Consider the following 24,146-nt stretch of genomic DNA (forward strand, 5'->3'; position numbering starts at 1 on the left):
CTGCAAGCTCCACCTCCAGGGTTCAAGCAATTCTCTGCCTCAGTCTCCCAAGTAGCTGGGATTACAGGCATCTGCCACCATGCCTGACTAATTTTTTTGTATTTTTAGTAGAGACAGGGTTTCACTATCTTGGCCAGCCTGGTCTTGAACTCCTGACCTCATGATCCACCCGCCTCAGCCTCCCAAAGTGATGGGATTACAGGTGTGAGCCACCGCGCCCAGCCAGGAAACTCTTTATTACCAAACCACCCTGTCCCACAGGTTAATGATATGTTTATATACATGTGAGTCATGCTTAATTGGTTCAACTTCTTCAGCAAAGGACCTACAAAGATGGACAACATGGGGCAAAGTACACCTGGAATTCATAAAAATTTGGGTTTGAAACCCAAAGTTAGCAAAAGACTTAATCTTTCTGGATCTCAGGGGGTTTGGGGTTGTTGATGCTGTTATTTTATTTTTTTGAGACAGAGTCTTGATCTTTCACCCAGGCTGGAGTGCAGTGGCATGATCATGGCTCACTGCAGCCTCTATCTTACTGGGCCCAAGTGATTCTCACCTAAGCTTCCCAGGTTGCTGGGACTACAGGTGCATGCCACTATGCCTGGTTAATTTAATTTTTCTGTATTTTATAAAGACAGGGTTTTGCCATGTTACCCAGACTGGTCTCAAGTGATCTACCTGCCTCAGCCTCCCGAAGTGCTGAAATTACAGGTGTGAGCCACCTCACTCGGGCAATCTCAGTTACTTTATCTAAAAATTGGAGGTAATCACACCCCTGTACAATACTTTTAAGTTTAAATTATGCTATTTAAAGCCCTTGGCACATAGTATTCCCTCAATAATCTTTTTTAAAAATAAATTTCCTAAATTGCTGAAGCTTAGTATTTTAAAGTACAGGCTTTTTCTTGATTATAGGAAGCATTTTAATGGAAAATTTCAGAAAGGCATTACAGAGTTCTCTGACTTTTTATACCTAGGATAATCAATATAATTTAAGCTCTTATTGATGACTTAACAATGACTATGCTTTTTTGCTATACAGGGATTTTTATGTGGGATATATGCTTTCTGGGGTATAGATGACAGTTCTCCCCAAATGGTGTTAGACAATTCTGCTTTTCAAGGTTTTCTGCTGGGTTTTTCTAATATCTTCCACCCTTTTCCATTTTGTTTGTTATTTATTAACGCTGTTGGCTTGCCTGTCTGATCTCCATCATCATGTCTGTTATACCTAAGCTGTTGTTATCTAGGAAATCATATAAGCAAATATCTCAAAGTTGTCTACCAAAGATATGGCCTTGGCCCTCTCTCACTAGTTAACAGAACTTTGATTTTTTTTTTTTTTTTTTTTTTGAGACAGCGTCTCGATTTGCTGCCTAGGCTGGAGTACAGTGGCATGATCTCGGCGCACTGCAACCTCCACCTCCCAGGTGGAGTGATTCTCCTACCTCAGCCTCCCAAGTAGCTGGGCTTACAGGTGTGCACCACCATGCCCAGCTAATTTTTGTATTTTTAGTAGAGACAGAGTTTCACCATGTTGGCCAGGATGGTCTCAACCTCCTGACCTCAGGTAATCTGCCCATCTCAGCCTCCCGAAGTGCTGGGCTTACAGGCATGAGCCACCATGCCCGGCTTAGAACTTTGATTTTTAACTGGGCATATTACTGCCCAGGTTAAAAACTAAACTAAGCTATATTTCCCAATTTTCCCTGTTGCTAGCTGTGGCCATTGACTGATTTCCAACCAGTAGGCTATAAGCAAAGTGTTGGACTTCAGGGGAATTTCCTAAACAGGGAAAGGACTTACTGTCCTTCCTTTCTAACTTCAATCTGCTGCTTGAAACTGGAGTTTCAGCAGCCATCTTAGGCATGGGGATGAAGGATATATCCAGTGGATGAAAGAGTGGAAAGCTAGCAGGCATCTGGGTCCCGATGACATGCAGCTGTCATTCCAGCTTTGGACGGACCACCTGACTATGCTCATGGATCTCATTTAAACTGGGTTACTGGGACTCCACACCACAGATAACCCAACTCCCACAAGCTTCTTAGAAGTATATGCAAAATTAGAGTAAATGTGCTCTGAGTGACACTCTGTGTGACAAGAAACAGCAGTCATTTTAGGGCAAGAGTTTTGTGTCAGGGCTTTTAGCTCAGAGCCCTTTTCTGCTTTCTTCATGACTGTTGGTTATGTTCTACATACATCAGGTTGTTGAATATGTGACCTCCTGTCCTTTAGGTAAAAAAGCCAAGTCTCCACATGAACACATGAGAGCACATGTGACAGAAGTGAGGACAATGACCCCATGTAGCCTGTGGAGCCCACTATTTTGAGTCATAGTCTCTAATATGCACACACGTACACACACACACCTTGTCCTCCATAGTCAATAATGAGGGAAATTTGACACATTACTAAAATCTGTGTAATAATGAACTATAGTATAATAATGCTCTATTGTGCTGCTTTTGCCTAAACAAAAGTGCCTGAAAGATTTTTTTTTTTCAAGCAGGGGGGGAAAAATGTGGGTGAGAGTGTCTGGAAATGCCTCTGGGAAAACAAAAAGGAAGCAAGTATGTGACGTTTCTCTGTTGATGTCCACAGCCAATCCTTGCAGTAAATAAGACTTCACCTGTTTGTTACAATGATTTACTGAGATGATATACAAGAAGATTATCTGTATGAAAATGCTCACTTTTTTCATCATCATTATTAGCCATGATGATGAACAACGAAATTTTGATCATTGGGGTTTTTTTTGTCTAACACTAAATGTATTTTGGCACCTATCTCCATCTGGACCCATCTATAATCTCTTTTGGAAAACTGTGAAAAGGACCACTTACAATGAATATGATGTTGTCACAGGGTGATTTCCATGGCTATTCCTGTTGGGGATAACTTAACTTTAGAAAAAGAAGATTCATTTATAGGCTCATCAAAAATATATAAAACCACATGACAACTAAGTTTCCCTCCTTTGCCCAAACAATAAATGTGCTAGTGATATTTAGTGACCATGCTTACAGCCATCAAGACTTTAACAATGGAATCATATTGGAAGGAAATATTTTCTTGATACTCATCAGAGCTAATTCCAGACAAGCCATTTTTAAAGAATTCCTCCCCACTTCTATCCCATATTCAACCCTTCTCATGTAATCATCTAAATAGTCTCAGCAATAGAATTAGAGAAATGTAACATATAAAAGTGTTTTATCCAGTTTTCTTAATTCTCTATTCACTTGACAAATGCAAATGCACGTAAATAGGTGCTGTCTGGATGAGTAATACATGCATACATGAATACGAGTGTGTGTGTGCAAGAATTCCGCAGACGGTCATTTATGAACATAGAAAGGTAAAGGCAACAAAGGCTTTAAAAGCTTTAAATGAAAGCTGGCTAAAGAAGAGAGGGGCAGCAAAAGATCAATGAACAAAACATCCAATAGAGAAAGAGACAGAAAAGAATAAAGAAAGAGAGAGAGTGGGGTGTGGAGCAGTAATGAATGAGGAAAAGAAAAGGCCTGGGCATTGAGGGAAGCTGTAGGCAGCCCCCGGCCGGCTGCTGCTGCTGGAAGCTGGACAAGAGGGAACAGATTTCAGCAGCAGGGAGCCCTAATCTGTCAGCAGCAGTTCCTTCATGTGTGACCAGCCAGCTCAGCTTGGAGACTGGTGCCAGTCTGGGCGAGCTAACCCCACGATGTCCTCCCGGAAGAGGACGCGCCACCAAAAATTACTGAAAGCCGAGGGAAGGTTCTCTTGCTAGCTCCTGCCACATATCTTCCTTGGCTTCTCCCGTGCCCTATCTACAGTGCTGTTCAGATCCCTCAGCAGTCATCCTAAATGCCCTGCTTCTTCCAAATCCTTGTCGGCCACATCAGATCCTGGAGAATTTTCTCCAGGACATGACCACCTATGCATCCCTGACAGCACCATTTGAGAGGAAACAAAGAGAAAGGCTCAAACCATTATCTATTTAAATCGTGCAAGATCTCATGTAGATGCAAAAGCCACACAACCATCTCTGCTCTCAGGAAGCTTATGTTAGTTAAGTTGACCTTGCACAGCTGTGGTCCAGCCCTCACTCAGGCTTCCAGTCCATGTCTGTAACCAGAAATGACAGCACTCCAGCTTTCTGGCAACTCATCCCCATCCTTACCCCCACCCAGGCAGCCTTTATCCTCTGGTGGGAAGAGAGAGCAGATGGAGAAATAACTCCCACTCAATTCCTAAATAATACCAGCTTCAATTCCCATTAACTGTGAATTCGCATCCTTGTCTAGGTAAGAACCAAGGGAGCAAGAGCCGTGGGGACATTGGCAGGCCAGGGCAAAGGTTAACAGCAAAGCTCTGGCTGCCTGCCAGGCCTTCTGAGGATGTGCCCAAGCAGTGGAGAGGCAGCATGCTCTAGCAAAAAGCACTGCTCCTGCCATCAGGACACCTGGCTTCTGTGCCTGCCCAGCCTCCAACAGAGAAGTGACCGCTCTGAGACTGTGTTTTCACATATGTAAATTCCATCCTACCATCTATTCATTAAGAAGACATGCATTGAAAGGGTTGGATTAGATGAGCACTAAAGACTCTTCCGGCTCTAATGCTCTGATGCTAAGGAAAGTTGAGTTTTCTTTAAAGCTTCCTTCATGTGCTGCACAGTGAGGGGCTGAAATCCAGGACCCCCCGAGGCAGATCAGGCCAGACTCTGGCATCACACAGCCTGAGCTGGGGATCCCTGGGCCTCGGGTTCCTTAAAAACATATAAAATGAGAATAATGATTCCTGTCTTTTCATTCCTGCTTTTTTATCTGATAAATATTTATCAATTGCCTACTTATCAGGCACTGTGCTGGGAATACAAAGGTTAAAAAAACACCTTGCTGTCATTGAGCATAAATTCTACTGGGAGGAGGGAGATGACAAAATATTTCAAAATATAATTTATACAGTATATCGGATAAGTGCTATGGCAAAATATAAAGCAGGAGAAAGGGACAGAGCGTGCTTGGGAGGGTGGGGAATACAACTCGCCCTTTTAAACAGGGTGATCAGGGAATGTCTCTCGAGGACATTTGCATCAGGATTTTTGCAGGGATCAAATTAGGTAACTGCACAGCACTGGGGATGCAGTAAGTACTCAAAAAGACAACTAACGTTGGAGTTCATAAATTTCACAGCCTGGCTGACAACCGGGGCTGATTTAAATATATACCTATGACCCGCTTTTTAACCCATGCCATTGTCACCAACCCACGTCCTTTCTAAGGCGGAATCTGTTTTCAGAATGAGGCTTGTCTGCTTTCTCCACTGAGAGCCATTGCCCTTCTCTGGTTTGCTTCTGTCTTCAAGACCATCCTATTCCTTCCCATAGACCATATTCCATCTGTATCTTCTTCCCCTGCACAGATGTGCATTCTCCATCCCACCCGCTGTCTTCGGTTAAATGTAACTCTTTCCCCACTCACTCGCCCTTTGTATCCCCTGCCCTCTCCTCCAAATCATACTAAGTTTTTAAAGGACTGATAGTTTGGATGTTTGTCCCCTCCAAATCCCAAGTTGAAATGTGACCCCAATGCTGGAGATTCAGCTAGTGGGAGGTGTTTGTGTCACAGACGTGGATCCTTCATGAATGGCTTGATGACCTGCCCATGGTCATGAGTGAGTTCTCACTCTATTAATTCATGTGAGAGCTGATTGTTTGAAGAGCCTGGCATCTCGTCCCCTCACTCTCTTGCTTTCTCTCTCACCATGTGACATGCCTGCCCCCCCTCCACCACTCCCCACCTTCCACCATGAGTGGAAGTTTCCTAAGGCCCTGACCAGAAGCAGATGCTGGCACCATGCCTCTTGTACAGCCTGCAAAACTGTGAGCCAAAAAACTTATTTATAAATTATCCAGCCTCTAGTATTCCTTTAAAGCAATGCAAAATGGACTATAGGAATCCATTTTGGACTTCATCGAAATGCAAAAAGGAGGGAGGCGAAGAGAAAAATAAAAGGGGGGAGAAAGAGGAAGAATAACAAAAAAGAGACAAAGGAAAAAAACACCAGCTGTATTATGGGTGAGTTTTAAATCTTAAAAGTCAGCCACAGAATTAAATAGTGATTAAGGAAAGAATACTGCAGGGGGTCTCAGTGTTAAATACTTGAAAATGCCTTTCACAAGTTTGAGTTCAGGGAGAAGAAGCAACAATCACTTACTGAAATGACCATCTATATGTCTGATATGAGGAATGTGAAAGACTCAAGGAAAACAGAAGAGCTTGAATCATCCTCCCATTCAGTGATTGTTCTGTACACAGCTAACACATGCTTTGTTATGCCTGAACTACAATAAGCATTGAATGTATCTTTTAGGATAGTTATTAGGTTCTTCGATTATTTTTCCCAACTTATATAACCTTTTACACTACTGAGCAGATAAAGTCATTCCCTCCCTCTATATACAGGTGTGTGTCATTTTACTAAATATTTTGTGTTAAAATTTGCATTTTTATGCATATACATAAAAATGTAGCTTTCCTTAGACTCTGGTGCACTTCTTTAATAAGATGACAGGCCACTGTGCCAGCTATACTGCTTATTACTATGCATTCATGTAACCTTTTTGTTGTTTCACATGTAAATTAGATGAAGTGAAGTGAACCTATAACATGTGCTTTCCTTACTATAAATCTGCCTGTGCTTGGCACTCATCGAACATTTAATAACAAATAAGAGATGGGCAATGACCAGCTCTTGCCCATAGTGTCTAAAAACTAATTGACTCAATTCCTCATTTATTATTTAACCTTTCAGCACTTTCCAGGCCAAGAGTCAAATGAGGATCCCATGGGAACAATCTGGCTCATACATTGGTTCCAAAGATGGGGAATTTGCCTCAAGGTTGTAGGAGGATTGAGCTTATCATAGCTCTTTCATTAAGAACCTAACAAAGTACTTTTTTTCACATCAGTTATTCAAAGTCACTCTTCCCCATCCCTCAAAGGCTGGGCTGGGAGGACCCAGCCTTTTGAGATGGCAACTTTCACTGGGAAAGAAGAATTTGGGGAAGAAGGAAACAAATGTTGAGTAGAAAAACCAAAGACACTGGGGAAAAGTAATTAGGCAAGATTCATAAGAGGTTTGCTATATTAAGATCCATCTATCTCAAATAGCATCCGTCCTTTCTACAAGTTCCAAAAGTAGCTCTGTATGAAGAGAAGCAGTGGACTCTCAGGACAGAAAGAGAGCACAGAGGTACGTGGCAGGTGTACTATCACGTGAGTGACAGAAACAGACCATCGGAGATTACAGAGTACATGGAGAAGGAAAATAACCACTAACTGCTCCTTGGAGAAATGATAAATGGAAAATGTAGACAGGTGCCTACTAATAACTCACAATTGCTTCCCAGCTCAGGGGAATGAAGATGGGTTTGGAAAACTTATCTAATCATTTTCTAAACATTTTCAGATCATCTGGTACCAAAAGGTGTTTAGACTTTTCTCAAGAGCCAAGAAAATTCTTCCCTTAGAGAATATATAGCATAAGAAATTCTCCAGCTCTTTCAATCAAATAAAGTTATCAGTTGGAATAAAACTCTCTTAGTATGTCTTGGGCTATAGTAGAGGGCATCGTATTATATTTATTAATAAGGCACAAATGAATGCTACAAAGTTCCAACAGAAAATTAATTTTTATAAATATACAAAGTAGAGTTGGCAGATTTAGCAAATAAAAATACAAGAGCCCCATGAAATCTGAATTTCAGATGAATAACAAATATTCGTTTGGTATAAGTATGTCCCACGCAATATTTAGGACTGACTTGTGCTAACAAAATTATTCATTGTTTATCTGAAATTCAAATTTAACTGGGCTTAAGTATTTTTCTTGCAACCCTGGCAAAATGCCTCCTCCAGGCAACCCAGAAGCTATCTGGAGATAATCACTAAGTCTATAACAGGCCAAGCTTCAAGGAGTTAAGAAGTTATCAGTGAGGAATTTGGATTCACACCTGATAAATAATGTCATTTGATAGTGGATTGAAATAAGGATCCTCTCTGAGAAGGATTTTGTGCCATAAAAATATATTCTTCCTTTGGTAACTAACAAGTGAATCACTTCAAATGCGTGTGTCTCTTTGGGATTCAGCTATATCATATAACCTCTTCTCTCCATCCCCTAAGTGTAGACTTAAGAACTTCCCCCACATGTAAAGAAAGCTGCAGTCTGGACAGGTGTGAATGACAGCTGTACCTCCCACTACAATGCTTCTAGCAGGGAAAGGGGCCTATGAATGCTACTACCTTTTCAGGTGACAGGAGAAGCCACTTTCCTAACTCTACATCCCTAGTGTCATCCTGGGGCTGGACCACTCCCAGAAATCTCCCAGAGAGCCTTCCTCCCTACTGTGGTTGCTGAGAGGAGAACAGCAGGCTGAAGGAAAAGTCATCCTTATAAAACAACCAGCCATTTGCAGCAATTTTATTTGCAAAGATTTCCTGCTGTGCCTAAATGGTGTGGCTGCTTGGTTTGTTATTTAAAAGAGTGACCCTAGTGAGACCAGAGCTCTGAAGGGGGTGGAGAGTCTGATTCAGACCAGGGTAAGTAGGAGGAGCTTGAACTGAATGTGCGTAATTGAATTCCACTGCTGCTTTTGAGCGTGCTGTGCCTGGTGATAAAACTGCAGACTTGGGGCTAACTCTATAAACCCGTTAGTCAACCCCAATCCTTTCTGGGTCCTGCTAGGAAACTATATTAAAATATTCTCAAGACAGGGCAGGGATGGAGAGTCAAAAACCAGAAGATATATTTGGATGGAGAGGAAGGAAAAGAAAGACAATAGAGATAAGGGAAGAATGCAGGTATATGGACAGGGGAGACATCCAAGAGATGTCCAAATGTCCAGATGCAGAACCCAAGTAAACCCAAGTAAAGATGTCCAAATGTCCAGATGCAGAACCCAAACTGGGGCAGTTTGCAGAGGAATTGCTTTAGTGGAGAAGTAGGTAGGTAAATCTGAAGACACTTATTAAGCAGTACATTTGGGAAATCAAGTGAAGCTGGACTCCCTCTCTTTCTCAATCTCTCTGCTCTACACTGGTGCCTGAAGAACTGAGGAATAATAATCCTTGTTCCCTGTAGGACGGCTACACTGGAGAAGATGGATGTGGGCCTCTAGGACTGAGTAGGGCCCCCTTCCTGGGTGGCCACATGGGAGCATCTCAGGCCTCAGAGTGATGGCAACAAAGGTTAAAACCAATTGCGATTTCAGAGATATGTGGTTAGAGAGCAGGCTTCAGAGATGACATTTACACTGTAATGTAACATAAGCCAAGCAGGAAATAATAATATCTGCAGATCATTGTTTACCCAGCAGAAGTTTTAAGTTAAAAGCAGGCATTTCTGGGCCATATTTATGAGCTTGAAGGTAACATTCACTTGATTTCTTCGTGTTGTTGGGCAGATGTTTTAGTCTCAGTAGTCCTTCATTGTTAGCTTTGATTTTAATTAGCAAATGTTTGGGAAAATAATCTGAATCAGATTTGAATTTAACACTAAAAGCAGTGGGAGGAAAACCAAAGCTACAGAACTGAACCAACAGTACATTTTTCAAGGGAATCTTTATTATCTTGCAGGAACAGAGCAGAACGGGAAGGCTCCTGCAGAGCAGGTGTGCACTGAGACTTGGAGGGCGTCATTCACTTCCCTGTGCCATGCACTGTGCAGGAAATGGGGTCAGAGAAATGAGTGCTATGGGAAGGTCACTACTCTCACAGAGCTCACAGGGAAGGGAGATAATAAAACATGCAATTGCCAGTTTGAAGAGTGGCTTTATCGGAAAAATACAAGATGCAGTGAAGGCATATAATGTAGTGCTGTTAGTCCAAGGCTCAGGGAAGACTTCCCAGCAGAAGTAATGCAAAGACTGAAGCCTGAGGAATCTGAGGAATGAAGAGCATAAGGCAGGTAAAGGAACATCAGCACCTGTGTTTGGTGGGAAGGGGCATGCTGGAGAGTAAGTTTGAGGCAGAGAGAGGAAAGAGCTGAAAGCAAGAGAGAGCATGGTGTTTTCGAAGAACTAAACTAAGTTCAGTGTTGCAGGAAGGTAGTATGCAAGGCAGAGAAGAGCATGAGAGAATTTTGGAAAGACTGGCAGGGCCCATGAGGCTGAAGGCTTTATAAACCATATTCAAGAGAATGGACCTCATTATAGGAGCAATGAAAAGTCCCTGAAAGGTATTAAGGAAGAGAATGACAAAATCACATTTTTAGTTTTGATCACCCTGGCTGCAATATAGATTGAAAATCAGCAGAACTGGGAGGAGAAAGATCATGTAAGAAGCCCTGCAGTAATGCACGTTAGAAAAAATGGACTGGGATGTTGTAGGAGAGATGAAAACAAGAACGGCATTCCGGAGGTGTGGGGGGACTAAAATCCAGGGCAAACAGTATGATTGACTATGAGGTGTCAGGGATATGGAACCAAGGGCATCTTGGAAATTTTTATTTTAGGTAACTTTGTAATAGGATATATCATTTACAGGCAGTGCAGATTTGGCTAGGAGAGGATGGGAGACTAGTAGGAGAAGAGTCAGAAGTTCAGCTTTGGATACTGTGAGTTCTAAGTGGCCATGGAATCCAAAGAAACATATCTGGCCACAGCTAAGGATACAAATTTAGAGCTCAAGGGAGAGGTTCCAGCCAGAGATGTCACTTTGGAAAATATACAGACATTAATTGTATCCTTGGGAATGGATGAGAAAGAAAGAGGGTCTAGGACAGAACCCCAAGAAGTGCCCATATTTAAGGGATGCATAAAACAGGAGTGTGCTAAGGAGCCCCAGATGGAACTGGAATAGAACAAAACTAAAGAGGTAGAAGAAAAACCAAGACAATCTGTACCAAGCAAGGTGCAATACCCAGGGACGATGGATAGAGCAACATCTGGAGAGTTCATGATGGAAGAATATCAGGATTGAATCACAGATATAACTACTGTGAACCTGGTTTGAGTTTCAACTCTGAATTGAAGCTCTACTCTACAGACTGCAGTCCAGCTCCCTTCTAGAAGTTACCCATGCAACCTCCACTATATGTTTTTCTAACATCCCAAGTATACCTTTTAATATTTTATTTATTAAGCTAGATGGTGAGTACCTGAGTATGCACTAAGTTTTTCTGAATACCTTTCTGTACGTCTTAATACAATTAAAAATAACTTCAAATGGATGTCCAAAACATTGTTGAATGAAAGAAGTCAAGCTATTGAACAGCAAGTATACTTATATTTCCATATATGTAACATTGTAGATTTATACCCATATAAATGTACACGCACAGAGAGATATCTAGAAAGATGTTCACTAATTATTTCTACAATGATTATCTCCAATTAATTGGATTTAAGGTCATTTTTATTTTTAAAATACACTTCTTTATGTTCTATTTAGTTTGAATTTTTGTAATGCACATACATAGAAGTTTTATACAAATAGTAAAACCACAAAAGTGTAGTATAGAATCTTCTACCCCATATAGTCATTTATTACCCTACGGAGGAAGCACTGCAGTCATGGCTGGGTTATGCAAGGTGAGGTCTTGCTAAACAAACCAGACTAAGAACAACCATAAAAGCCGCCTCTACAGCAGCATCCTCACCCTTAAAGGCAGAGGCTGGAAAAGCAAAAGAGACAAAAACCAAGCCTGTTTCTTTAAGGGAAGAATATCCTTCATATGACTACAGATCCACACAACCTGTTCTTCAATCTTTCTACAATACGGCAACATTCGAAAGGTAAGTGGACTGGTCCTCCCTTATTTGTAAGTTTCCTGCATCTTTCCTGGTGATCAAGTAGTACTTACAGATCAGAGAGGCCTAGGTTCAACTCCAAACTGACCACTCACTGGCAACATGACTTTGTATAATTTATGCCTCCAAGCCTATTCTCTTGTATTGTAAAATAGAAACAATTGTTAAAACCTGACTTACAGAGTTATTTTGAGGATCAAATGAAGCCAAACGTGCAAAACCCTTAGAGTAACACCTAACACATAATAAGTGCTCAATAAGTGAAAGTTGTTTTGGCAAGGTGGGATCCAAAACACTCCCCCAATCATGACCAATTGCCATGCCCAGGGCCAGGCTTCAACCTGCTACCATCTTGAACTGTTCTTCCTGCAGTTTCTGAACTTCCAACCCGTCTTTGAAGCTCCCCTCTCATCTCCACCATCAACGCGCCCTCTGTTCCACACTCACCTATTTAGCATATTGGACTGGTAGATTCTCTTCTCATGGGTATTGTAACAACTGCTTTTGGGCTCAGGGATGAAGCTGTGTTCGGACAGCATGTCAGAAGCAGCAGTGGTGATTATGGCAATTCCATCTCTCACTCTGGCGGGGAGGCCGTAGTCCCATTCATCATATGATACAGAGATGAGCCCAGTGGGGAACTCCGCAGGCACTGTGTCTGTATCCCCTGCCACCAGACTGGGCACGATCCACGTGTAGCCGTAGCCAGTCAGCCCTACTGAGTTGGCCACTTCAAAGATGTAGGTGGCTTCTTCCTTGGTACAGTAAAGAAGAATGATGGGGCTTTGAAGTTTCTTGAGCTGATTCTGGATCTTAGAATCTCCATCGTCCAGGGACATGTCCAGTAGGAGGACTTCCTCTAGCTCCCAGCCCACAAAGCTATTCTCAATGGTGCTGCGGATCTTGTTTACAAAGTCCTGGTAGCCAGGGAAATAGGTGGTGACGATAGAAAAGATGTACCAGTCATATTCTTCCATGATGTTGAGCATTACGGAAGCTTGCTGTTCAATTGATGGGCCAAACTGGAAGAACATGGAGGATTCATCCTAGAAAAAGAACAGGACAAGAAAAGGAAGAGAGAAAAAAATCAAACCAAAGATGGTAATGGAGATTTTGAACCAAGTGGGTACAAAGATTTGTGTTCATTACTTATTATTTATATAATGCCTTTACAAGTTTGTATTTATAATAAATATTTTAAAATATTTAAATTACAGACATTTATAATACCTTTCTTCCAAAAATTGTCTCCTAGACTTTACAGAAAATCAACCTAGGTCTATACTTGCCTGGTCTGAAATCCTTGGGGTTACTGCCAGAGCCTAGGGAAGCTTCCCAAAATCAAACATGTTAATATTTCTATAGCAAAACATATGAAGAATCACACAGTGTAGAATAAAGGCTCTAAATGGCTTCATGTCAGTTCAGGTCAGGTTTTGTTGTCAAATGAGCTATACAAACACAAATACAGATGCTCATACAGACATACACATACATACTTTCCATTTTTCAAGGCTTTTGGATTTCTTCCTTGTGAATGTGTATCACTCAGTCACAGAGTGCATAATCCAAAAATGTCATTGATCTACACATAAACCTATCTATGGAGGTGAGATAAGCTCAGTGGTCCAGAAGGTGAATGGTACTCAGGTACAGACATCAGGGAGAAGTATATGTAGTATGAAATTGGATCAGTATATATTCTATAAACATATAAATGTTAAATTAATATCGCATTTATTTTTCTCTCTAACTTCTGCTCTGATGATAATATATGCAGAAAAGAATAAGGCTCAAACAGTATGTCTAAGCTGCAAGTTAAAATTATTGCCATTTGAACTCATATCTGATTAAGCTTTACTTCAGACATATAGAAGACATGCTCTTTCTCTGACCTACAGGACACCACAGATCTTGGTTTGACCTGGGCATTGCACACACACTCCACTGTCAATTCTGAGCATCTTCTGATTTCTCCTTCCTTTCCAGGGAGAAGCCATTTTAAATGTCTCCCATTTTAAGCTGTGTTTCACCTGCTGTTGTGAGATGTCAAGCCCTGCATTTTATCTCTACCTTTAGCTAGATGAATCCGAAACCACAAAATGAACACCCTCTCAGTCTTGCCCTCCTCTCTTGACTATTTCCCCTGATTTCCTCCTGGGTAATGGCATCTCTTTCTTTGCTCTGTGCCCCTTATCTTCTATCCCATGGCTCATCTCCATTTTATAGCAATCCAGGCTAACAAAACTGTGTCTTTTTCTATGGGGCAGTTCCTTCTCATCCCCCAATGAGAGCTTCAAAGTACAGTTACAAGTGACCTGGGCTTTTAAACAAAATTATATAGTGGTTTCTTAGTTCAGGAACATATTGTTGCGCAGCTGAGAAATTGCCAAGCATTTCTTCGGCACCCCTTATTGAAAAAAATACAGACTGGGAAATATCCAGCTGGTATCCAAAAATCCTGATTCGGCAGTGAGAGCTGCCAGCCCCCGGCTCTGCCTGGGCCGTTTGTTCTCGCAGCTTGAGCTTTTCGCGTTTTACACAGGATACCCAGAATGAAACCCTGGATGCTTGGTCATATAGAAGTAATTTTTCCTGCTAAGGGTGAAATGGTGCTCACCAGCACTCTCTTCTCTGAACTTAAAGATGCAGTTGAAGGGGAGCTTCATAGGATCATGTAATTGAGAAAAGCAGGGAGGGTAAGAAGGGTGAGTAGAAAAAAGGGAATGAATTTAAAATAGAATAATTATATCATGTGTATCTATTCCAAACCCTGGCCAGTCCCTGTTCCGAGACTTCTCCTAATACATGAGTACAACTCTTAGGCAAACCTGATCTTGTTGATAGGTTATATAACACAGTGGGACTTTGGTCAGAATGTTTGTGTCCTCCCCAAATTCATATGTTGAAATCCTAACTCCCAAGGTGATGGTATCTGATGGTATCAAGAGATGAGTGAGGCCCTCATAAATGAAATTAGTGCCCTTATTAAAGAAGCCCCAGAGAGCTGCCTTGCTCCTTCCACCCCGTGAGGACAGAGCAAGAAGGTGCTGTCTATGAGTCAGGGCATGAGCCCTCCCCAGGCACCAAATCTACTGGCACCTTGATCTCAAACTTCCCAGACTCCAGAACTGCGAGAAATAAATCTCTGTTCTTTCTTTTTTTTTTTTTTTTTTTTTTTGGAGTCTTGCTCTGTCACCCAGGCTGGAGTATAGTGGCGCAATCTCGGCTCACTGCAACCTCCATCTCCCAGGTTCTAGCAATTCTCTGCCTCAGCCTCCCGAGTAGCTGGGATTACAGGCGCCCCCCACCATGCCAGGCTAATTTTTGTATTTTTAGTAGACACAGGGTTTCACCACCTTGGCCAGGCTGGTCTTGAACTTCTAACATCGTGATCCACCCGCCTCGGCCTCCCAAAGTGCTGGAATTACAGGTGTGAGCCACCGCGCCCACCCAAATATCTATTCTTTATAAGCTACTCAGTTTATAATTAGCCCGAAAGGACTGAGACAAGTGGGAATCTGGGACAATACAATTTTATTCCAAGAATTGTCAGTGGCCTACAGAGGACGACGACAGGAAAGGAAGACCAGCGGCAGGGTGACACCCCTAGAATAGCTGTCACTTTAAAGAGACACCCGTTTGTTTTTCCTGTCATGCTTCCAGTTAAAGAAAAACTGGGGTATTCCCAAATAAGAAATATTAATACATGAGCTTCCACAAGCCCAGTGGTTATAGCAAAGTGAAGAAATGTTCCAATCTGCTTCAAGATGTACAAGCTTGGGATGAAATGCATCCCAGCGGCAAACAAAGCAGGTCCACCCATTCTGTGATAAATGAACAGATATTATCACAAGAAGGCCCTTGAATAGATGCAAAGTTCATGTGCTGTGAAACCACAGCTGGCTCAAATACATAGCAAGAGATACAAAAGCCATGAGGGTCCATAGTAAATGGGCTCATGTTAATTAGATTGAATTTAAAAGAAAACCAATCTATTAAATACCGACTTGGCCCTCCCCTCTGTTAGGCTTCTCTTAATACTGTCTCTCCCCCAACTGCAAATGGCTTGTAAAGACACTGCCAGCTACTGTGTGAAGGAAGCCAATGCATAATGAGAGTGAGAAATGAGAAAAATTAATATGGCTCCATCATCCCTCACTACATCCTTATTGTACCTTCTAGTTCTAGTATCCTCCACAATCTGATCTTTTTCCTGATTCCTCTGCCCCCATCAATGCCCAGCTCAACCATTTTATTTTGCCAGGCTCTTATTAAATAAGGATGCTTTACATGACCATTTTACCTGGCACCCAAAGGAGGCTAATGAAGCCAAACAGAAGTCAAGAAACAGAATAATAGCTTGGGCCAATGTTTTCTGGTATAATGAGTAGTCCAGTTACTATTCATTTAGTTGACACATCAATATGGTATACAGTGATCAGGAATGGGACAGCTCTTTTTCAGTAAAACTCTAGGCTAGCTATAAGTTGCAAATGGTGACAGGCTTTGCAAATTATGGCCATAGCCACAAATCAAAGGGCAATCTTCATGTGTGCATAGAGTGGAAAGGACTGGTGGCCACACATTCATCTTTGCAGGCACCCAGCATGCGCTATGATTACCACAAGTCATCAAGGATGAAGGACAGAGATATAATTCTGTTTGCAGCTCACTATGCTTCCCCACTTACATTTTTATCTCCTAATGTCATTACAAAATGTTGACATGCAGGGGTCCTTGGAGCAGTCTCCTCCTAGTGAAGAATCCCAGTCGAATTTATTACCCGAACGTACTCCTTCAATTCACCTCAAGAACATCTTTAACATATTCCTCTATAAAGGGCCACCCTCACAGAGATGAATAAGCAGCACAGGGAAGGTAGAATTGTATACTAGACCCTAACAGTCTAGCACCATAATGTGGGGTCCCCATCACTTTGATGTTTGTGGTGTTTATTTGCTAATAAGAAGAAACAAAAAGAGGTGCTTTTTCATCTTATTATCTGCCTCAGAAAATAATTGTCTAAAAAATTAGCAGTACATAAGATTCCCCTTCTGCATCATCCAGATCCCTTATCGATCCACTTCAGAAATAAAGGATTAAGTGCGCCAGTGGCTGGTAGTGCCCCTGGCAATAGGCTTCCACCCAACACCTTTGGGGACTGTCTCAGCTGAAAAAGCCCACTTCCCCAAAGCCGTGTCCCTTTCCTGGCATAAATGGCACTGAAAACCTGGCTGTCACAGGTATAAAGACCTAGTCTTCTTGCCCTAACTCTGGACAACTCCAAAGGGTCAGTTTATCTTCAGAATTCCTCCACAGGATTTCTGGAGCTTCCATTAAAACTGCATCACACCTATACTTCTCCTGTCCAGCCTTGTCCAATCTTCCCTTCCCGCTCATGGTGTTGATCTCAAAAGCACCCCCTAATAAAACCCCCTGCACACTAACCTCAGGCTCAGAGTCTGCTTCCCTGGAAACCTGACTCTACCCATTTCCCCCTTTTCAACACCGAAAAGAAATTGCTTCAAAGAGAACATATCTATTTTCAAATACTGAAATGACTTATTTGGTAGAAAGACAAATCTTTGCTCATTAAATTCAGAGGAGAAGAGAACTGGGAACAAAGAGTAGAAGTATTAAAAGGCATTATTGGGCTCAATATAACAAATGCATTTGCAAAAATTATAGGTTCTTAAAATGGAATGGGTCTCATAAGGTAGTGAGCTCTCGGTCACTGTTAGCATTCAAACAAGAGCTGGATTATTATCTAACAGAGGGTTGTTCCCCAGTACATGGGCTGGAAAATTTTATGATTATCCTTAAGACTCAGTTCAAATGTCAGGTCTTTTATGTATGTCATCTTTTCTAACTTGCCCTAGTCAACTCAGTTCTATCTCCCCTTTGCTTTTATCACATTTTATACATGCCTCAGTCATCATACTTACACAGTAAACATGCCTACTTGCCTTATCCGACTAAAAATGTTTCTCAGGACTACAAACTATACCTTGTTCATCTCTAGATCCCTAGCTGACACATGACACGTTTTTCTAGTGTTCATTGTATTAATGTTGTAGAAGTTTTGTTTACTGGGTGTGAAAGTAACTGAAATGAATTTGATGATCTCATCTAGTTTCAATTTTTTTTTTTTTTTTTTTTTTTTTTAGATGAAGTCTCACTCTGTTGCCCAGCTGGAGTGCAGTGGCATCTTGGCTCACTACAACCTCTGCCTCCCAGGTTCAAGCAATTCTCATGCCTCAGCCTCCCAAGTAGCTGGGACTACAGGTATGCGCCACCACGCCCAGCTCATTTTTTTGTATTTTTAGTAGAGATGGGGTTTCACCGTGTTGGCCAGGATGGTCTCCATCTCCTGGTGATCCGCCCGTCTCGGCCTCCCAAAATGCTGGGATTGCAGGTGTGAGCTACCGCACCCAGCCTCGTTTCTAATTTTTATGCTGACAGCACATATCTACCTCATAGAAATAAAGCACGCCTGAAAAGTTATACATAAACTGTGCTTTTACAAAATGTGAGGGGATCCCTATTGTAGCCAGCCAGACTGACAGAAAATGCTATAGTCACTTATTTACATCTCTTTGTAGCAAACTCCTTGAAAGCAACATCTATACTCATTTCTCCTAATTCCTCTTCTCCCATTCTCATCAACTGACTCCAATTAGACTTTCAACTCCACCACTTCATGGAAACTCCTCTTGTAAAAGGCAGGTGACTTTGATATTGACAACGCCAATGTCCACTTGCAGTCCTCCTTATCTACCAGCAACATTTGATGTCCTTCATCCAATCCCTGCAAGAGTCTGCTCAAGGGTACCAGTGGCTCTGTCTCGACGCCCTAGTCTAATGCTCAACAAATAAGGATGTTCTTTCGTAAACGTAAGATGTTATTGTCTACACAAAACCATCAAAGGCTTCCCAGTGTACTACAAAGAACTAGCCAGCACCCTTGATTTGGACCCCCTATTGGCCCTCGGGTCCCAGGCCTTCACTCTGCTCCATGCACTCTGATCTGTCTTGAACGCGCGCACACATCGTTGCTCCAGGCCTTTGCTCTAGCTATTTCCCCTGCCTGAAACACTTTTTCTCCACCTATCCAGGTATCACACATGCACCTCTTCCACGTCTTTACTAAAATCTTGCCTTCCCAACGAAGTGCTCTCAATCCTGACCACACCATGGAATGCTGAAGCCTGTCCTCACTTGTCATAGGCATGTTTGATCCCCTCGTCCAGCTTTGCTTTTTCTTTTTCCCATAGCATCTCTCAACAGACGGACTACATGATTACTTATTTGACATGTTTATTATGAACTCATCTGCCTCTTCCTAATTAAATGTGAGCACCAGGAGGGCAGGGATTGGTATCTGTTTGTTCATTACTATAACCCAGCACCTAGAATTGAGGTCTGGCCCACAGGGTGCTCTCAGTAAATATTTGAATTTTTTTAAATGGGGTCATGGATGCTGCAACCAGATAGCTCTCAAATCTAACTTGTCTTTGTTGGCTATCCAATTGTGATTATATTTTTCCAGCATCTTAAAGTCTTTCATATTATTCAAATCTCAGTACTGTATAATATCATAGGGATTTTAATCCTGTTAGGTCACTAGTATAGTTTCAGATTAAATCAATCTGGTTTTCCTCCTAGTCTCTTTCCTATTATATTGATAAAGAAAATTCTTCTGTTCTTCTAAATTCAGTTCTTGAGGAGGATCTGTGTCTGAAAAAGTCTAGAACTGTTAGGCTTTCCTTGAGACTTTCTCCACCAGATTAAGGAAGGCAAGTGTAGAAATGATGGGCTAAGAGGCCAGGGTTACCCAGCTGTCCTGAGAAGTTCTGAGTACTCCATCTTCACTTCCACATTTAGCACAGAGTAGGAGCAGAATATGGGAGACAAAAAAATCTCTTTCTTCTCCCATAATAAGGGGAAATACTTTCCTCTACTCATCAAATCCTCAATGATCATCTCCTTTGACAACTAGAAATTCTGATACCACACCATCACTTTGTTCTGGTGACTGAGGCTGGAATTAGTTCCTTAGCATGGCTCTGAATAGTGTCAGAGTTTTGTGAGCAGTGTCTTGCAAGATAGGATAAATTTCTGATGTTCTCCAGCCTCACCATTAATCAAAAACATCATGACTGAAACACACAATGGAAGCATATTGATATAGAATCATGATCTTTCCTGCCTGTTAAATGCCAGACCCATTCTTTTCTTTAAACCCTTGCACACAAAGGAGAACATTCTGAGTTTTCAAAGAAATTCAAGCAGATCTGACAGATTTAAGAGCCACTCTGGATAACTACACAACTTCCGCAGAAGCCAGCATTCTTTTTATTATTTGTTCTTTCAGAAGATAATTGTCCTTTCTACTTGAATTTGGCCCCATTTTCCTCCCTGACTGAGTCTCTCTTTGGATGTGCTTTAATCACCAAATTTAAGCCACAGTAGAGAAACAAACTAAAGGTGTTCATTCACTCTGAGAATGTCTACAAGATTCTTGATATTCTAGGTCACAGAGACAATTTTATGGCCAGAAGAAAGCAATAGGAAGTGTAATAAGAGGAGAAGGAACAGGCAGATTCCCCATCACTAAGATATCCAAATTAATTACAGAATTAAAGTAAGGGAGCAAAGGGCCTGGAGGATAGTAAGAGCACTTCGAGAACATGTTTGTGCCCCTTGGTAAGGTATCAGGACTGCTAAAATCTTAACAAGTCTGTTTCATTTCATCTTAAAGTAAAAGTCCTTTCCAAGGCCTACTCCATTATGCAAATCAAACCTACTCTCAGACGGACTGACTTGCATTTTTATTAAGAGGTGCCTTTCTATAAGAGAGCAAGCTCTCAAGTTCAGCAACAACCGGGTTCTGTGACTGAATAAACATACTTTTGAATAAACATACTTTTAAGTAAACACAATGGAAGAAGACAGGAAAACAGGAAAGGTTGAAAGAAATGAAATGAGTAGAGACAAGGTGTGTACATATTGAACTGTTAATTAAGTAGTAGGGTTATCAATATCACACTTAATTTATAAAATCAAGTGTGGTCAACACAAATATAGATCTGGGAATTTATAGAATAAAATGAAAGGCATCATAAAACGAAACCTAATAACCAAAAGGAAAAATTGATCTTTTTTTTTGGAAGGGAGTCTAGCTCTGTCACCCAGGCTGGAGGGCAGTGGCGCAATCTCAGCTCACTGCAGCCTCTACCTCCCAGGTTCAAGCGATTCTCCTGCCTCAGCCTCCTGAGTAGCTGGGACTACAGGCGTGTGCCACCACGCCCAGCTAATTTTTTGCATTTTTAGTAGAGACGGGGTTTCACCATGTTAGCCAGGATGGTCTTGATCTCCTGACCTCATGATCCACCCACCTCAGCCTCCCAAAGTGCTGGGATTACATGTGTGAGCCACCGCGCCCGGCCGTCATTTCTTCATAGGTATGAAATACTAAATCCAAAATTGCCTTATCTCATCAAAATCATCTTATTTAACCTTAGCTGAAAGGACAGCATCTACAAAAGAACTGTGATTATTACTAAACAGCAGAGTTAAGTGCAAGCCAGTGATGGCACTTGACGTACTGGCACATTTTTCAGAGCAAAGATGTTGACATTTGTCTCAAATAAATTAACATTCCCATCTCTTCGAACACATTTGATCAGAACATCACGTTCATATACCAAGGGGAGCAGAGAAGCGGAAGGGTAGAAAAGGCGTGTTTATATTTGATTAAGCGATAAGTGCTAGTGCCTCATATGTTGCTGAAAATAACACAAGCACTGGTTCTAGATACAGTGATCTTGCTTGTGCACATGGGTCTCTTCAAGGGATCCCTGGGAAACAAAGGGCTCTTTGCCTTTCTGTCCTAGCTCCATATGGAGTGGGAGACTAGGCATGGCTGAGTTTAAAATGTGGATCAGTCATGCTTGTTTGGCCACAGATTAACAAGCCATTGTCTCCAAAGGCTAAATCCAGAAAGAAGTTTTCTGAGAAACTTTCTCCCCCCACCCCCCTACCAAACATCCAGCAATGTGTTTTTCTAGGTCTCTAGATTGGAAAACTGATCAGTACTTCCTCACATATAGCAAAGTACGGCTGTTCACAATCAAAGAGGCTTTGAATTTATTCACATCTCCCAAAGCAATTTGGTCCTCCATCTAAAAGAGGCAATGCATTTTGAAGGGCTCCAGAAATGAAAATAAAATTGCATAGAGGCAGATTAAAAAAAAAAAAAAAAGAAATCTTCAACAACTTGTCAGCACCTGCATGTCCCAGCTTCATTCAACTATAAGACTTTGAACTTCAGTCACTAAGTACTGCCTTCTGATCTTTAAACCAGGATGGGCCAAGTACTGTCCTCACCAACACCATCTTCTAAAGCTGGCTGGGCTGCTTTAGGCCCAGGATTTGGTGAACGGATTGTGAGCCTGGCTGGGTGCAGACATGGTCACCCAGATGAAGCCTGTCTTTTCGTGTGCCTCCCACATGCCCAATCCAAAGGACTAAATCACTTCCTCATGTTCTGATTTTTATTCCAGTCTCCAGTGGATGAGGACCCTTATTCAGAGCCTCCAACTACATTGGACAGTCCATGAGAAGCTGCCTAAATCTTTGATTCTGGGCTTCCTATATCTACAGATGCCAGCTGGGGTCTGATACATCTACTCTTTCCTGTTCTATATGAGATGATTAGGCCATTATTAGTGTCAACACATCTATGTTGCCTTTTTCCATTACTACATCAAACTCCTATATACCCACACTAGCCTGAATCCCACCAAGGGGGTTATCTGCTCTTAAATAGGGACTCAGAGCTTGCTGACCTCCACCCTGTGGCAGGCAACCCCATGGCAGGGTTAAGTCCAATCTTTCCCAGCTTTCTGACCCTCCCTAGACCCTGGCCTGCAATACAAATTGTGTTCAGTGTTTGACTGGTTGCATCCAAGTTTATTTGAGATTTTCTTAGTTTGCTTTATACTGAAAATTGCTCTCCTTTTCCAGAATTATTCAACTCCTTCTTTTACTACGGCTCATTTATAGCTGCTGGTTATTAGCACTAAAAATGGATCTTTAAGACTTCCGAGTTTCTAACTGCTTACCTTCACTTTCTTGATCTCTAACTCTCCTGGGAATGGACATGTGAAGTTTCATTGAGAGTGCAACATAATCCACTAGGATGGATGCCCAGCTCCTAACCTCATACAGGGAGAAACACATGAAAACTATTTTTCTAACCACACAATTGTGTCCACAGTCCTAGAAAACAGCCTATCCTTTTCTCTATCCATACAAAAAAAAAAAAAAAAAAAAAAAAAAAAAAAAAAAAAAAAAAGGATATTAGTTTAGAAAGTACAGAATGCTAAGGATTCAGTTGCCAACACAGTCAAGAGACACTTTCTCTGGCCCAGCCCATCCCCTCTGACTTACCAACATCCCTGGAGCCCATCTTGTCCCTGCTTGCTGCAATCAGCACTGCAGCCCAGGCTGTGACCTCCCCCTTCTTTGCCTCCCTTTTTCCACAGTCCTAATTCCACAGATAAAAACCCCATCAGAATGCTCTAACCAGCTAAAACCATTAGCCCAACAAGTGTTGCCATTCTTCCCTGTGGGAACTTGGGGAGCTGAAACGCTGTTGCTATCTCAACTTGACTCTGGGAGATGGGCCAAGCCAGGAAAAGCAGCAGAAATCACTTATAGGAAGTACCAGCATCGATGGAAATAAGAATAAATCTTTCCCAGAAATAAAAGACAGGTCTTTGAAAGAAAATGTCATTTGTTATTTCAAACAGAAGGAAACTCAGGGCTTTATTCTTGCCCCCACCGTCGTCAGACTCTGGAGTACACAGTCACTGTTATAATCAGATACTAGTACTTATTAATGGCTAATCTGAATCCTTCACAATGGGGCCCCTGCCTATAAATGAATCATCCCAGACAAGTATGAGTGCGACATGCAGTCTCGTTATCTTTAGAACTGGCAGTAAATCAACTCACCTGAAGCTATCAGGCTCACATCGGCCAACTGTGAATTCTGATCCACACTAACAAAACAAAATGGGGGCATCCTTATGGTGCAGCAATGACATTTTGATGTTAATTCGGTACTGCCTAAAGGTGCCGATCTGCTCAGCTTTTACAAGCACAGATGAAACTCTCTGTTAAATGCCAGCCCAAGATCTCAAAGAACAGACACTAACCAGAGTACCCTGAGAACACATTAGTCCAGCTCATAGTAGGACCACAACTAAACCAGTTTTGTAGAATGTAAGTGAAACTAGGTTATTTTCCAAGTCTTCAAAGAAAAGCTCACAATTTTCTT

General features: G+C 41.8%; 1 protein-coding gene across 1 annotated transcript in view; it reads right to left on the minus strand.

Moving 5' to 3' along the window:
• GRIN2B (glutamate ionotropic receptor NMDA type subunit 2B) overlaps positions 1-24,146 on the minus strand; it is a 420,489-nt gene that overhangs the window by 179,824 nt on the left and 216,519 nt on the right. The window contains exon 3 of the mRNA XM_015151178.3: positions 12,245-12,843. Coding sequence (XP_015006664.1) covers positions 12,245-12,843 — 599 coding nt within the window. The remainder of the gene's footprint in view (positions 1-12,244; positions 12,844-24,146) is intronic.

Source organism: Macaca mulatta, chromosome 11 (genome assembly GCF_049350105.2).
Source record: "Macaca mulatta isolate MMU2019108-1 chromosome 11, T2T-MMU8v2.0, whole genome shotgun sequence".
NCBI classification, from domain to species: domain Eukaryota; kingdom Metazoa; phylum Chordata; class Mammalia; order Primates; family Cercopithecidae; genus Macaca; species Macaca mulatta.